Source organism: Doryrhamphus excisus, linkage group LG14 (genome assembly GCF_037039965.1).
Source record: "Doryrhamphus excisus strain RoL-2023G ecotype Guam linkage group LG14, RoL_Dexc_Guam_v1.1, whole genome shotgun sequence".
Lineage (NCBI taxonomy): Eukaryota > Metazoa > Chordata > Actinopteri > Syngnathiformes > Syngnathidae > Doryrhamphus > Doryrhamphus excisus.
In genome coordinates, this window is record NC_136370.1 from 13,351,072 (window position 1) to 13,365,340 (window position 14,269).

Sequence of the window (14,269 nt, forward strand, 5' to 3'; positions counted from 1 at the left end):
CATGTGAGGGAACTCAGGTTCTGCAGTACCTACACATCTGAGCTACAATAACTTCTCACCTTTTCGAATACCAGGTAGCTTTACCTGGAATTACAGATTTAGCAGATCCATTAGATCACAGATTTGGATGAGTTTTTGTTAAAAAAAAAAAAAAAAAAAAAGACACTTCACAAGCCAAAAGAGCAGAAACTGCTTCTCAGCATTCATTTTATAACCATTTTACAATCAAAGAGCAGTTCATGGCCTTGTCCCTCCTGACACAGGAAAGGACACGTATCAGGGAAAGAAAGAAATACCGATTTGGATACAAAGGGTCTGGCTGCTGTCACTGTGCCTCGCAATTCATCAGCAATCCAAAATGAAAGCTATTAATGTTGAATAAAATGTTGCTGAATGCACTGGACATGTTTATGTAATCAAAGATGAGTTAGGAAGGTAAGAAAAATATGCACTTTGTCTTTCTCATGTGTAAGCACTTCAAGTCCATGTGCTGCAGAGTAGGTGTGTAGCGGTACCAGTGGTCAGGGAGTTCAGGACAGGTTATCTTATTTGACGAGCCTCTTAGCTACATCCGCGTATGCGATCTCGATCTCCCTGTCGCCGGGACAGGTGTTGGTGAACTCTTCCCGTGTGTAGGCATTGTTCAGGTACTTCCAGATAGCAGTCATCTCCTTGGGGATGTCAAAGCCTCTGTACTTCTTTGCCACCACCTAAAAAGGTACAGTGTCATGTAAATTACAGTAAAAAAATACAAGTGTCTCAAGCACTATAATGTTTTTGATGTCTCCTACAATCAAAAACATGGAATACATTAAGTCAAGGTGTTGTGGGCATATTTTATTCCACATTCATTGCTATTGGTTTTAGGTAAATTCAACCAATATTACTCTCTTTTCATCATGTATCTGGTCCAAAAGGTCTGACGAAAAGTTCTGGCACTTTGGATTACAGATTCCTGTAACACCCAGAAATACACAGTGCCCTTGAATGCCTCATCAGTATGCATTGTGCAATTGTTACTTAACAGTCGTTGATTATTCTGTGTTTGTTCTATGAACAAATAAACAAATGACACACATACAAAGCTGATTAAAGGATTCCCTAGCTGAAATATGTCCTCTAAGAGAACCTTTACCACTATCCATACTTCATAGGACAGTCAGAAATTCATAGATGCTTTGTTTAGGCACTCACTTCCACGTACTAATAATTTGTTAGGTGCACTGTGTGGGAAAACAGAGGTTCCTCTGTACAACACAGATCTGTTGCGGTTATGATTTCATTCGTAGTAGGTAGCAATTCAAATATTCAAAATTAGTTACAGCATCAGTTACAGACTCAAGAATGTTTTGTATAAAAAAAAATACTCATCAATAGTATTTAGTGCAATGGTTTCAAAGTTTACCGCAAACATTTTACATATACAAGTATGTTATGTTTTATAGTAATCATATCAGGGTCACTAAAAAGTGTGTGCACCCTAAATGTACAATGTACATACATAAATATAGAAAATATTTATAAAAGGAAGTAGAGACCTTTGGGGCTTTGTCATTTTAAAAGCAAATAAAACCCCATAAAAGCTCCTTAAGATCCAACAGTGAAAAATGTGAATACTTTTCAACTGGTCTTAAATGCTGATCAAGCGTGTATACAGCAATATCACATACATAACAGAAATCAGGTAGAGGCAGCCAACTTGGCTAAATTCAACTACCAACTATTTCATGCTGCTGGTACACTTACTTTGACGATATGCAGCTTGGGAAGCAAATTGCAGTCGGCCAGGGTCATTTCCTCCCCATCCAAGAACTTGCGAGTGGAAACCTTGACATCCTCAATGCTGTTATGATCGATCTCGTCTGGCAAAGGTGAGCGGAGATACTCATCCAGTTTCTGCAGAGTCTTCAGCAAACCTCTCTCCAGAGCTACACAAAACCACAAATACTTCATGCTTCAGCAGGGCCTCCACAGTTTAAATATCATGTCCCAACACATGGGGGCAGTATTTCATCAACATGCATTGTGGAGATTTTTTTTTTTTTTTTAAATGGAGATATATGATTTTTTTTGTACTGTGTGCCTCTTTAATGTTTGATAGCAGTAACACTTTCTTTTTCTTCAGTTCAGACATAGTTCTGGGTATATGTTTAACATAAGGTTTTGTCCTCAGCCTGTATATATTCATTCATCTTGGGGTTGGTTATTAACAAGTCATGGTATTGTTGAAAAATATGTCATGAATGTCTGTGTTCCAACTGTTTCACAGGGCCCTTATCAACGCTGCATAGCATACAGCCCCATGCTGTTTACACAGTCTTGCCTTTCAAATTGCTCAATATTGTCCTAGGGCGGCGAATAGCCAACTAATGTCACAAGATCATGCCATTCTGTGATTACAGTTAACATCCGTTACAGCACGTGAACGCAAATATTATTGAAAATACAGCTCCTGTGGGGGTGAACTGGTTGATAATCCCAAAGGATGCAACTATCATCATTAGTTCATGCCGAGTAGAGCTGCTCTTTTGTTTGTTCCACAGTGCCCTAGCAGGTGAGGAGCCTAAGGACACTGGGAGGCAGCAGAACAAAAGCTCTGTGTTTTTGATTCATGCCTGAAAGCAACCAATCAGGGCTGGGCAAGCAACGTTGCTAGGTAACCTGAAGAATCTCTAAGATTGGTGGATGGGTTTCTGGCAATCTGTACATCACATTATGTGTACGTACATGTACATAGTAAGAAGAAAATGAGTATTAAACAGTGTTAATCAGGAATTCCTGGTACACGTTTGTATGCATCAGAGGGGATGCCTACCTTCATTTGCATCTGGTTTTGAGTTCTTAATGAAGGCTGAAAACTTAGCAAAGATGTCCATACCAGCTGTGTTTGACTCAGGGTGTCTCGCACCAAGTTTAATGTACCTGCAGGAGAAATTATACAAAAAGAAATTCATATTTACAGTGTGTTTTGCAACAGTTTGCATTGTGACCACATACAAGGTCATGGCACACTGCTATCACAAAAGGTGAGAGAATGCTCACTTGGGCGGGCAGAGGACATCCTCAAGAAACTCCTCAATCTTGTTGACGTCTGTTTTGACCTCGCCATTGAAGGTGACGAAGGGAGGGTGTGTGCCTGGGGCGAGGTCCTGCAGATCCGCAGGCTTCCTGCAGGACACAGAGGGAAGATTTTCAGTGAGGTGAAGATTACAAGGCCAAGTTTGCCATACCACACTGAGCACTGCTGTGCTATAAAATTGTTGCATCCTCAGCAAATGTGTCTTATCTGTGGAATTTAAGCCTGCATTTGCATTTCAAACCAGATGCCTCTTTTGGCAAAAGACAGACACACACAGTTATGAACATGTGTGGAGTAATTAGTGTGTACACAGACGCTTTATTTCTCTTTTGTATTTGACTATTGAAAGGGCCAAGAGCTGGAGGAGAGCTGTGTTCTGTGACTTTATGAAGCATGCGGAGTTTGCCAAGTTTTGGGACAAGGCATCCAAGGGCACAAAAACAGGAAATAACATAAATCCTTAGGCATGCAAAAAGGAAGTGGCACCCTCGGCCAGTGATATCACTGAGCAGCGGTAAGAACTGAAGCAGCCACTGAATCGCAGGATCTCATTACTGTAATAAAACATTTGACCTGGAAAAGGAGGTCAACTCATGAGGGTCAATGGTTTTCGACTTGTACCTGTGACATTTCCTCCTTCGGACCCAACAATGTGATGGTCTTTAAAATGAATGCAGTGGCAAGAACAATTACATATGCTGCTGAGTATGCGGCCATCCTCCATTGCCTTTTAGAGGATTTTCTTCAGCTGTTTTAGGTTACACACCCTTTGGCACTGTATGTTAGGCAAGCTATATGAAGGAATGGCAAAGTCAATGCAAATTGCTAGGCAAATATTCTACCTTTTATTACAAGACAATTTATCATGTGTATTTGGCCAGGAAGCTGTGGCATAGAGGTGGTGAGCAGCTGCCACAAGCTTTGATATAAAATGGAGGGAATCCTGAATGACAGTCAAATTGACACATTCAGGGACATCGGTAGAGAACAGATGTCAAAAAGACCATAGCCGTAAATAGTCTGGCGCTTGGATGCCCTGGCTTGGCAAGTAGGAAAGAATTCCAACAACATTTTAGATGTATCACACTGAGGAAAATGGTGTGGGTTTAGTAAAGATTATCTGGAGCTGGAATCCACTTGTTTTCTTGCAACTGGGGAGGAAATGCAGTGAAAATTGCAGAGCATCAACCATATTTGGATCTCTGTGATGATAAATGACATGTTGTCCAGCAAAGCAGGCAGGATGTGTGTGGAGTCTGTAGCCTCTAAAGAGCCTAGTTGTTTGGTTTACTCAAATTTTGTTCAGCCTGGGAAAGGGTCATGGGAAAACCAAATAAACAGTGGGAGGCAGTGAGCATGTCAGGGGTGTGGTATATCAAAGTGTTACAGGAAAAGCTATGTGTGACCAAATAATAAATCAGAACCCTTGATATTATAATAACCAATGCTTTTTTTAAAGTACACCCTTAACAGGGAAGCCTATTAAATGTGACATTTGCAAGTGTAGGGCAACCTCACTACCAAAACAAGTCAGTTGAGATATCTGAGGAGCAGAGTAGGACAAGCATACCTCTTGAGGTCTACTGTGGTAACGTTGAAAACGACGCCTTTAAGCCACAGGATCATGAAGAGCCTCTGGGAGAAAGGACAGTTCCCGATGCTCTCGCCATCGCTTCCTGCCTATAATAGACACAAGCACAAATTTAAGAACAGGAATGTTGTATCACATCGTCAGAATAAAAGAGATATATACAGATGACACCATTTGCAACCATGTACTGTAATTCTAATAATTCTCAAATGTCTCCAAAAATGCACAGTGAAACATCACCATGCGTTCATATCTGTGTTGCACAAACATTATGGTCCATTTGTTGGCATTGTACATGGTCAGAGAGCCCTTTACTAACAAAGACTTTAACACACATGACTGGCTGCACTAAAAAGACTGGGGGGCCGATGGCCTTCTCTAATGCTCCAGCACACTATGTCTCCATTTATCTGTAGAACAACTTTGCAGAGTAATAGGAAACCTCTGATGTGACTTAGCCATGCTGTCTTCTTCTTTCCTCTAATTTGAGACTGCACAAACACAAGAACGTACAGTGGTGGTGGGAATGAGATCAATTCAAGTGGTGTGGACCCGCTTAATAATGACAAAGCTGACTGTTCGGTGGTAGACCAAAAACACAACACAATTTTGTCAACGTGTGTTTTCTGGAATAACATCTCGACGAAATGTTGCCATTTTTTTCAAGCCACTACTTATAACTTCAAGACCAGCACCAGTAACTTTTATCTTGAATAAACCTGGAGGCAAGAACTCCAAGTTGAATTTGACAAACTGTCCTTGTAGATTTGTCCTTACCAAATATCATGACATCACGACTATTAACAAAAATAAATAAAATGGAGGTACCTCAGTACAAGTACAAACAGTGGACCCAAGGGATTTAACTTGCCAACAAAAGGTATCTTCAGCAATGGTAGAGGTCTGGTCATCGTTTCTTAATAATAATCGCAATAATTAGCGTGCGCCTCTAGTAATCACCTCAGATGTGCAGAGACAATGCATAAAAGTAAGGTTGATTTCTACTTGAGAACAACAACTGTATGAATTTTAAAAGTGGATTGTCATGACCGTTCTTCAATGGAAGACTTTGTTTTGGTGTTCTGGATCAGTACAGCAGCTCCTTGCTGTTGTGCACAGGCCGGCTGCTGTTGTCCTCTGTGTAACACCCTGTGGGATGACTCTCTTTCATCTGCTGGCCTCTATTGTACGCCGCCTGTCCCTCTGCATCTACCCACCCGCCCACCCACCCACAATCACTTTTGAATTCAATATAAAAGACGCGCATCAGTGCCTCTGTTCGGCAAACTGATGAATGAAATCATAGATGCACCTTGTTTTATACAAGTGGACTTTCAATACCTGGACCCGAGTCCATTTCAGTCACAGCACCACTAATATACAGATTCAGGTCAAGAACAAGGGTGGCAATGCGGTAGAATAACTGTTACCATGACAATGGCCAGGCACATGAGTGGCAGGGAGAGATCCGGTGTGATGGACCAACTCACAGGCAACGATTACTTCATTCTTCAAATGAAAACACACAATGTGATTTACAAATCAGGACAAGAATGTTTTACATCCAAGACAAAGACACTGGCCATTGTCCACATCTCTAGAACCCTGTTATCATAGCCGCGGCAGTGCTTTCCTCTTATAAAGACTCCAGAGTAGAGTGCAGTGTTCTGCCAAAGACAATGATAGCAGGGATTTGATACAGAGTGAGAGACACAAATTGTAGGAAATGAGGACACCATTAGGCATGGTAGGTAGTGTTATTTGACAGGAGGGAGAACCAGCAGTAATAAATGCTTGAAATGGGAGGGAGAAGGGGAAAAAAAGACGTTTGCCATGCTGCTCAGTTTTTCCTCCTCCTCCTCCATTCCATCCCTATCCTTATCCTTATCCTTATCCTGGGCCCCTCTGAGTCAGAGGGCGGGGCGTGTTGGACACTGGAGGAGTGGAGGGAGAAACTATTCCAGAAATGTCACTTCGTCCCGCCAGAAAGTGTGCTTTGTTTACTTGAAATGATGTGACGATGCTGGTGGTCGGGTTAAACTTGACAAGCTGTGCTTCTGTTAACAATAATCTGACGGTTTACTGTATAGTACCACCTTCAACGTCATTGATCTAACAGTACAATTAATTTTAGAACATTTTTGTAAATATGTTAAATAGTATAAAAAATAAAACATCTTTGTTCATCTTTCCCAGCGAGAGCACCACTATAAATAGTACGGTAGTCAGCAAAGGGCTCCTACCGAACATTCTACACAGAAACAACACAAAGCAGTTTTTGTGTGTACTTTTAGGTACATCACCAGTTCACAACTAACAGGAATGGGCTTGGGGGTTGCGGGGTAGTTGACGCCCCAATAAAACACAGGGGGGGGGGGGGGGTAAGGCAGAAAAGCTACATGGAACAAGTTAAACACTTGTAGAGAATGACGCACATTTTTCCAAGTAAAATCAACATCCACAGAAACGGTTAGTAGTGGTCATGCTCTTGCCTGGTATGTCACAGACAATGACTCGCATATTGCAGACGGTTACATCATCTTTGACAGAGTTGACCCCCTGATGTGAATATGAAACTTCCAGGCAACAGGACAGCTGACTAGAACAAGCTCAAAAGGATAGCCCTTAAGTCAACATGGTTTGTTTGTTTAATGTCAAATGACATATAACTAACTGCACAGTGGAGGGTGTGACTCGTGCTGAGGTTGACGTTAGCTTGGCGCTAGCAGTACAATGATATTACATTGGGAAAATAATCTTGTGTGTCTTGATATCATCTCTTATTTCTATCATCAGATACATTCCATATTAAAGTGGCCATTTCAGAGATATCAACAATAATGCAAAGGCTATATCTCAGCACTGATGATGATGGTGATGATTGGCTTTGCAGAACATGACCTACCACTGGAGATGATGTGCATGTTTAAGAGAACAAAAGGCATCTGTCTTCTTCACAAGTACAGACCTATAACATTTTGCGAGGTGGCACTTAAAATGCTGTCTTGCTCCACCTGCTTCCTCAGCTGTTGGGTTATTTATGGACACAACAAATATAGAAGTGCAACATTATGTTTTATAGGTTAAATTTTACAATAATAATACAACTTGAAGCCATATTTTTTTCCAGACTGGTGATGGTAGGAGGCAGCAGGGAGGGGATAAATGAATCCTGCTCAGCCCAAGCAAAGTCCACTCAGTCAGAGCTCACAGCCTAATTTTAGTAACTTGGCGGCCCGTGCGCAGCTCTCCCCAACTCACTTTATATTCTAAAATTGGGTGGGCTCCTCGGCAAGTTCAGGCCACATTTTGACCGAATAAGGAGCTGAGGACGAATGAGCTCAACAGCTTTCCCCTCTAGGCCCTGACACACAGCAGGGATTTTCATTTGGGACGAGTGCAGCTATGGCAACCACATGGCCCAACTTGCTGCACAGTGCACAGGCATGCAGACTGGTATAGTATTGGGCCTTTGACAGTAACCGGACACAGAAAGTGAATGTTTATATGGGTGAATGAACTAGGCAGTTATTTTTAAATGGAAATAACTTGTATAACTTAATAAATTAATATTTTTCAGTATACAGATAAAATCAAGACATACTTGTTTAATAAGTAGATAATGTTCTAGAAGAAGCCAGATTTAATGCATGACATGATGCCTGAGCACATTTCATTGGGTAGAAATGTATGAAAACAGACCTATTTCAATACCAAACTTCATTTTTGCATTCAGAATTTTATCAAAATGTCTGTATTCAATAATCTGTGATAAGTAGACAACTACAATTACAGCGTTCGATGTCAGAAAAGCATTCAAATTAATTACAGATTATTAGTGGTTAAGGAGGCCCATAATCAATATTTGGAGCAGATCTTCATTTGCAGTGAAAATGTAAAAATGTGGAAAAATACAAATTTAACTTGGTTTTAACTGCCTAAAGCATATTTCAAAAGCATCTCTTAGAAGTTAAATAAAAAGCTCCCTGATATGTCTCCACAGTACATATTTACATAGAACATTTATAGTTTTCAGTTCAAAACACAACAAAAAGTACATGGCGTTATTAACAAGCTCAGCAGCCACTCTTGTAAAGTTATCTTAAATCTTCTACAATAGCTTCCAGAATTTTTTTTCAGCCTTCATCTTATCGTACTTCCTTGCAACAACACAAGACTGAAGGGGGACGGAGAGAAAGACAGAGGCGTGGCTGTATCCAAGCCAAAATAACCCAGTTTTAAAGTGATTTCCTCATATCGGCCAGTCAGATTTAATAAATATCAGCTCGGCCATTAATAAGCCCCTGTGGAGTACCGTAACTTAAAAAGCTAAAGAAGATGTCATTTAAACACACATTAAATGTTACTGACCACATATAAGAGCCATGCAAAGTTACAAAAAAAGAGTTGCACTTTTTTCCAAACTTAACTACTGTAATTAATTATTGAATTCATTAAAATGTGCCTGTATTATCTATGAGTAACCAGCAGTGGATGGAATGGGTGATGACTATACTTGGTCTCTAAGCCCTACTATGGCCAGAGAGGAGTACAAATACAATTCAGATCATTCCAGATTGCGGCAGGCCCATCATATCCCATAACAAGGCTCTGACTCAGCATGACCTCACTCAGTGGAAACCTCTAGACATCCACTCAGACACAGGACTACGGTGCTAGTGCACATAAACAAAAGGAAACTATCGACTTGGAGTGGAAAACTGAGAATGGATTCTAAAAGAGGGGAAGAGTAAGTCATTTTAGATCAGTGTAGAAATGATCACGTTCACACTTTAGAGCTGTTGCCAGCGTCTTATGTTGACACGTCTTACACACTCATTAACTTCAAAGCCAGATAAGTATGGCAGCCACAACACACAGGTTGCAGAATATGCAGTACCATCATAGACCATTACTGGCGTATAAACATTTGATAGCGCTGTTCTTTTAGAGACAACAAAGGCCATGATAAAGTATATTGACCATTGAGGTTTAGTGAACAGGAATTAGAAGTCATCTTATCCTCACTGTTCTGGTAAAACACTTTGCTTTACATTCTGTTTGCATTAAGGCTCCTCTAAGATGAATAACAAAGCTGAAATACAAGCACACTGGATTGTGTTGCGAATGATTGAGTTACAGGTACTGTATTATGCTCATGCGTGGGCTCATACACATGCAGCAATGTTGATGGGGACTCACTACACTGAAAACCTAAGACCAACAAGTGCTAAATAGAATGGGTCCCTGGGAAATTCAATGGGTCACTAATGGAAGAAACATGTATTTGTATTTCTTATATTATTTTTATATTGTAGTGTCCTTTGATGGTGGTATGGTATGATATTTTTCTAATTATCAGATGTATCAATGTCAAAAGTTTACAAATACAATACCAAACACAGGCAATGTTGACGTACTGTCGCTAGGATGAGCAGTAGTACTGTAGCAGACAATACACTTCCCGTGCGAGCTCACCGCACAATGACACAGCAGTCCAGGCACAGTGAGGGGGAACTACCACTGTAGCTACAGAACCAAATATCCAACATCAAACGTGAAACTAATTTTATCACGGTACACTGCGGATACGTCTGTATGGTGGTGTTGCGTTTTCTTCTTCCTGAGAGTTGCTGGAGTCCAGTGTCCACCAGCTTCGAACCGCATTATCACACCGACTATGATTGTGTGTGGTCCAGAGTTGCAAACGTTATACCGCACCCGGATCAGCCCAATCTTGCGGGGAAGACAATTTTATCCGATCTTCAACATACAGCGGATCGCCAACCGATCAAGAAAAAACCCTAAAAAAAGTTTAAGTTGTATTGCCTCAGACATTACCCATCCTGATCATCCTCTTGGTGACCAGGTACTGCATAATTTCTTTCAGGTATATTCCAAGCTTTCATCTCCATGGTACGCATGAGACATACACAAACACAAAGAGGCATTATGCCATCAGACATAAAGGCACCTCAAAGATGTTTAGTGGCTTTCACTATTCACTTGGATTAGTGACAGTGTAACATGGCCAAAACATGAAGGCAATCAGAGAAGAAACTATTCTTCATAAAGACCGACCAAGGATGTAGTGTTTCCATAAGTCCAAAGGATTTCTCCTTACCACCCCATGACATGGCCTCATTGAGTGTAAAGCGGAAGTGTATAAAAATAGGCTGCCACCAATATCTAATCCTTGCTTGGATGAGGCCAAGGGTCGATCCTCAGTCTTTCTTAAATAACCCACACAGTATTTTACAACCAGAAACAATAAACACCAACATCTTAGGAGTACCAACACTTGGGAGTTCCCATAGCAACTTTTGACAATCATTGCAACAAACACTGCAGGGAGCGCTTTTAATTTTCAAGTTAAGCTCTCTCTAAAGCAACTTGTGTTTGACTTGCAGTATTTGTGTGCTTTGATTTGTGGCAGTACACAGGCAGATATAGCAGTGTTGTATGAAGAGTACGGTTGGTTATCAGCTCCAAGCATGCCACACTGCCCCCATGGCAACCTGCATGACTACAATCATCACTGTGTCTAACACAGCACATTAAGACCAGCGGCGTCAATAATAGATGTGGACATGCCAGACACTTGTGCAAAATACAAAGAATAAAAAAAACACATGAGACTATCAAACTTATGCAATATGTACAATTACAAGCCACTTTTTCCAAACCAATCCAATTTGATATTTGGTGCTTATAACAGCTACAGATCCATAGACTCACAAGCTTTGCATTTGTATGTCATTTAACATTAATACTTGTAGGACAGATTAAGCCATTCGATTTTCACCTACACACATTTGAGTTCAGAAAAAATGTCTGCGATATTGTGTCAATTATCTAGTCAAAACATTGAGTTTATTATCCAAGGTTGTCATCCTATTAACAACCAAGTGGGATATGCTTTTGTTTCCACCTCCTTTGTTGTGTCTTCAAAACCAGAGTCTATGAAGGATGCAGTTCTTGAAAATACCCAATCGGGCTGGGCATCGAGTCTCAAGCATCAAAGGGAACCTGGACTTACATCTCCCTACTCCCGGGATCATTCAGTATTTCTATTGCAAGATTCAATGCACACTTAGCCAACCAGAATAAATAGCCGCGAACACCAACCAACAAGAAGCAGCTAAAAATGTGGCTCAATTTCATAAAAAGGAACAGCCGGTTCAGTACATTATCATGCAAAGGAGGGTGCAACCTGATTAAATGTTGGAAGTCAAACAATAAATTACATCTGTCTAGTGCCAGCGTAAACCAGGGTTTATCCTACTGATGAGGAAGGACGAGAGATACTGCTTGGCATGTTTTTTTTCTATTGACAATACATTGATTAGCATTGCAATTAAACGTACTGGTTACACTAAATGGTGCTCCGTTTTGCAACAAAAAGGAGGAAAAAGAAACTTGTTCATAGTCCAAAGAAGGAGTGGCAGAAGTAAAGGGTTGGCCGTTGACGCAACCTCTCATAAACCGTCATAGAAATGTTCTGGACTCTAGAAAAAAGGGGCCCCTACACACTCATCCCAAACAAAAAACTGCACTGCACGTCAGCAGCAGTTGGAAGGAGAATGTTCCTATTTGAATCAGCGGTGTGCTGCGCCTCTCGCTCAAAGACAGCTAGGATAGGCTCCAGCACCGTAGTGAGAATAAGCGGCATAGAAAATAAATGGATGGATGAATGAATCCAGGAAAAATGGTAAACTCACAGAGACCAACCAATGTAAATAAGGTATCATTGTATAGCACTACAGCACTCCTGCCTCTGGTGTGCCAATCACACTCCCCCTACTCCGCCTTTCCCGCCCTGCTTAAGAAAGAGTCAAAGGCCTTGGGGTTTACATCTGCCTTGAACAATGCCAATCAAAAGTCCACATTAAAGAGACAGTGTTCCTCATATAGAGAAATTATCATACAAGTTGTTCTTCGCAACAGAACAATACACAATGCAGATCAGTCCGCAGAATTGTGTATATATTCTCTATACAAAAGCACTGTCATGCCAATGACATTGTGGCCACGGTTTATATTCATATACACAGTACAATGAAATTCTTTGCGTTCCACAATGAATGTCAGTAACACATAAAGGAATAAAGAGAGAGGGGGAAACTATATGTACAGTGCTTTCAAAATAAGCCCAATTTTTTTACATATATAATGGTACACACAGTATAACTAAAAGAAGTGACTGCCCCTTTCTTTCCTACAAGGCGATGGGAGAGGTGCATCCGCCCTGCCTGTGTCATGCAGGGGTAATGTACGGAGCTCCAACTGCTAGGAGGCTCCGCTATGTAGACAATAGCACATGAACTCAAAGGCTAAAAGGGACATGTTCGCTATGCTTAATGGTCTTAGCCCAACACGTGGCAAAAGCTAACGTTCCCTTCATCCTCAAAGCAAAACGAAGCATACAGTTCCGCGGTTATTTCATTATCAGACTCATAAAATATAATAAAACTTACCTTCACAAAAAGCTCAATAACAGGCTCCTTATCCGCCTTTACGCCGTTCTGCGGTACCGACAGTGACATGGCGACCGCTACTTTCTTGTAACTTTAGCTAGCAAAAATACTACTTTTCGTCTTGGACTACCACACCCGACTCAGCTCGGTCCTCTTCTCCACCAACACCCCTCTTTTTTCCCCCGCACTGAGGTCCACGTTATGCTTTGTCTGCCCTGAAAGAGTCCGGACTGGCTGCTGGAGGTACAATGCCAACAAGGAGATAGCGGAGACGATCACACGCTCTTGTCCCAACGTCGCCGTAACTTAAAGCGATGATGTCACAGGCGCGCAAGTCTTGCTCATTAAGCAAAGACAAGCTGAGAAGTGGATTTTTTTTATGGAGTGACGTCGTCAGCAGCGCTAAAATACAAAAAAATGTAGTGGGAGGGTTTGAGGAGTCTCCTTGATGGGAGGGACATAATATGGGAGGAGGAAAGGATACCCACCGAGAAACACACTGGAAAAATGTACTGCACTCAGTGACGTGCATTCAGAGGAGGTATTTGAGGCAGAGCCACAGCAATCATGATGAAATAAAACAAAACAAATAACCATCGTTAATATTTGTCAATTTAACTGTTAAAAATCGCCCGTGTAATGTCTTTAGTGTATTTATCAGGGCATTCAATACCGGTAAGCATTGAGCTGGAAGATACGTACATGCCACTGTTGTTCTAACAGAAGAAAATAACTTTTTAACAGCAGCCGCTCGAACTGGCAGAAAGTCGATTGCATTGAAGATATTTTTATGCCCTGCTGAATAAATGAATTTGTCTGCCAAGATGGAGGATCATATACTCACTCACCAGGTGGTCACACTTCTGCAGAACTTCTCATGTAAAAGGCAGCATGTACGTCATATACAAATAAAAGGTAAGAACACGCCCTCCAGTTACTAAAATAAGACAGAGAAATATTTGATGACTTTTAAACAAAAGTGAGTACTTTTATCCTTTTAACAAAAAAAACACGACTCATCACATCACTAACTGTTATTGTCCTCATCCCGTCCCCCAACTTTTCAGGTGGTAGTTTTAGTAGCCATTAATACCAGTAATATTTCCATTATTTAATGAAATT

At 41.0% G+C, this 14,269-nt stretch overlaps 1 protein-coding gene across 1 annotated transcript; it reads right to left on the bottom strand.

Annotated features, from left to right (window-relative positions):
* Nucleotides 1-144: 144 nt before the first annotated feature.
* Nucleotides 145-13,539, bottom strand: clic4 (chloride intracellular channel 4). The gene is made up of 6 exons (XM_058090467.2): nt 13,148-13,539; nt 4,650-4,759; nt 3,043-3,168; nt 2,816-2,922; nt 1,747-1,928; nt 145-710 (listed from the first exon to the last, which is right to left on the bottom strand). The coding sequence occupies exons 1-6, from the start codon at nt 13,214-13,216 to the stop codon at nt 546-548; spliced, it is 759 nt and encodes a 252-aa protein (XP_057946450.1). The 5' UTR covers nt 13,217-13,539; the 3' UTR covers nt 145-545.
* Between the last annotated feature and the right edge of the window lie 730 nt (nt 13,540-14,269).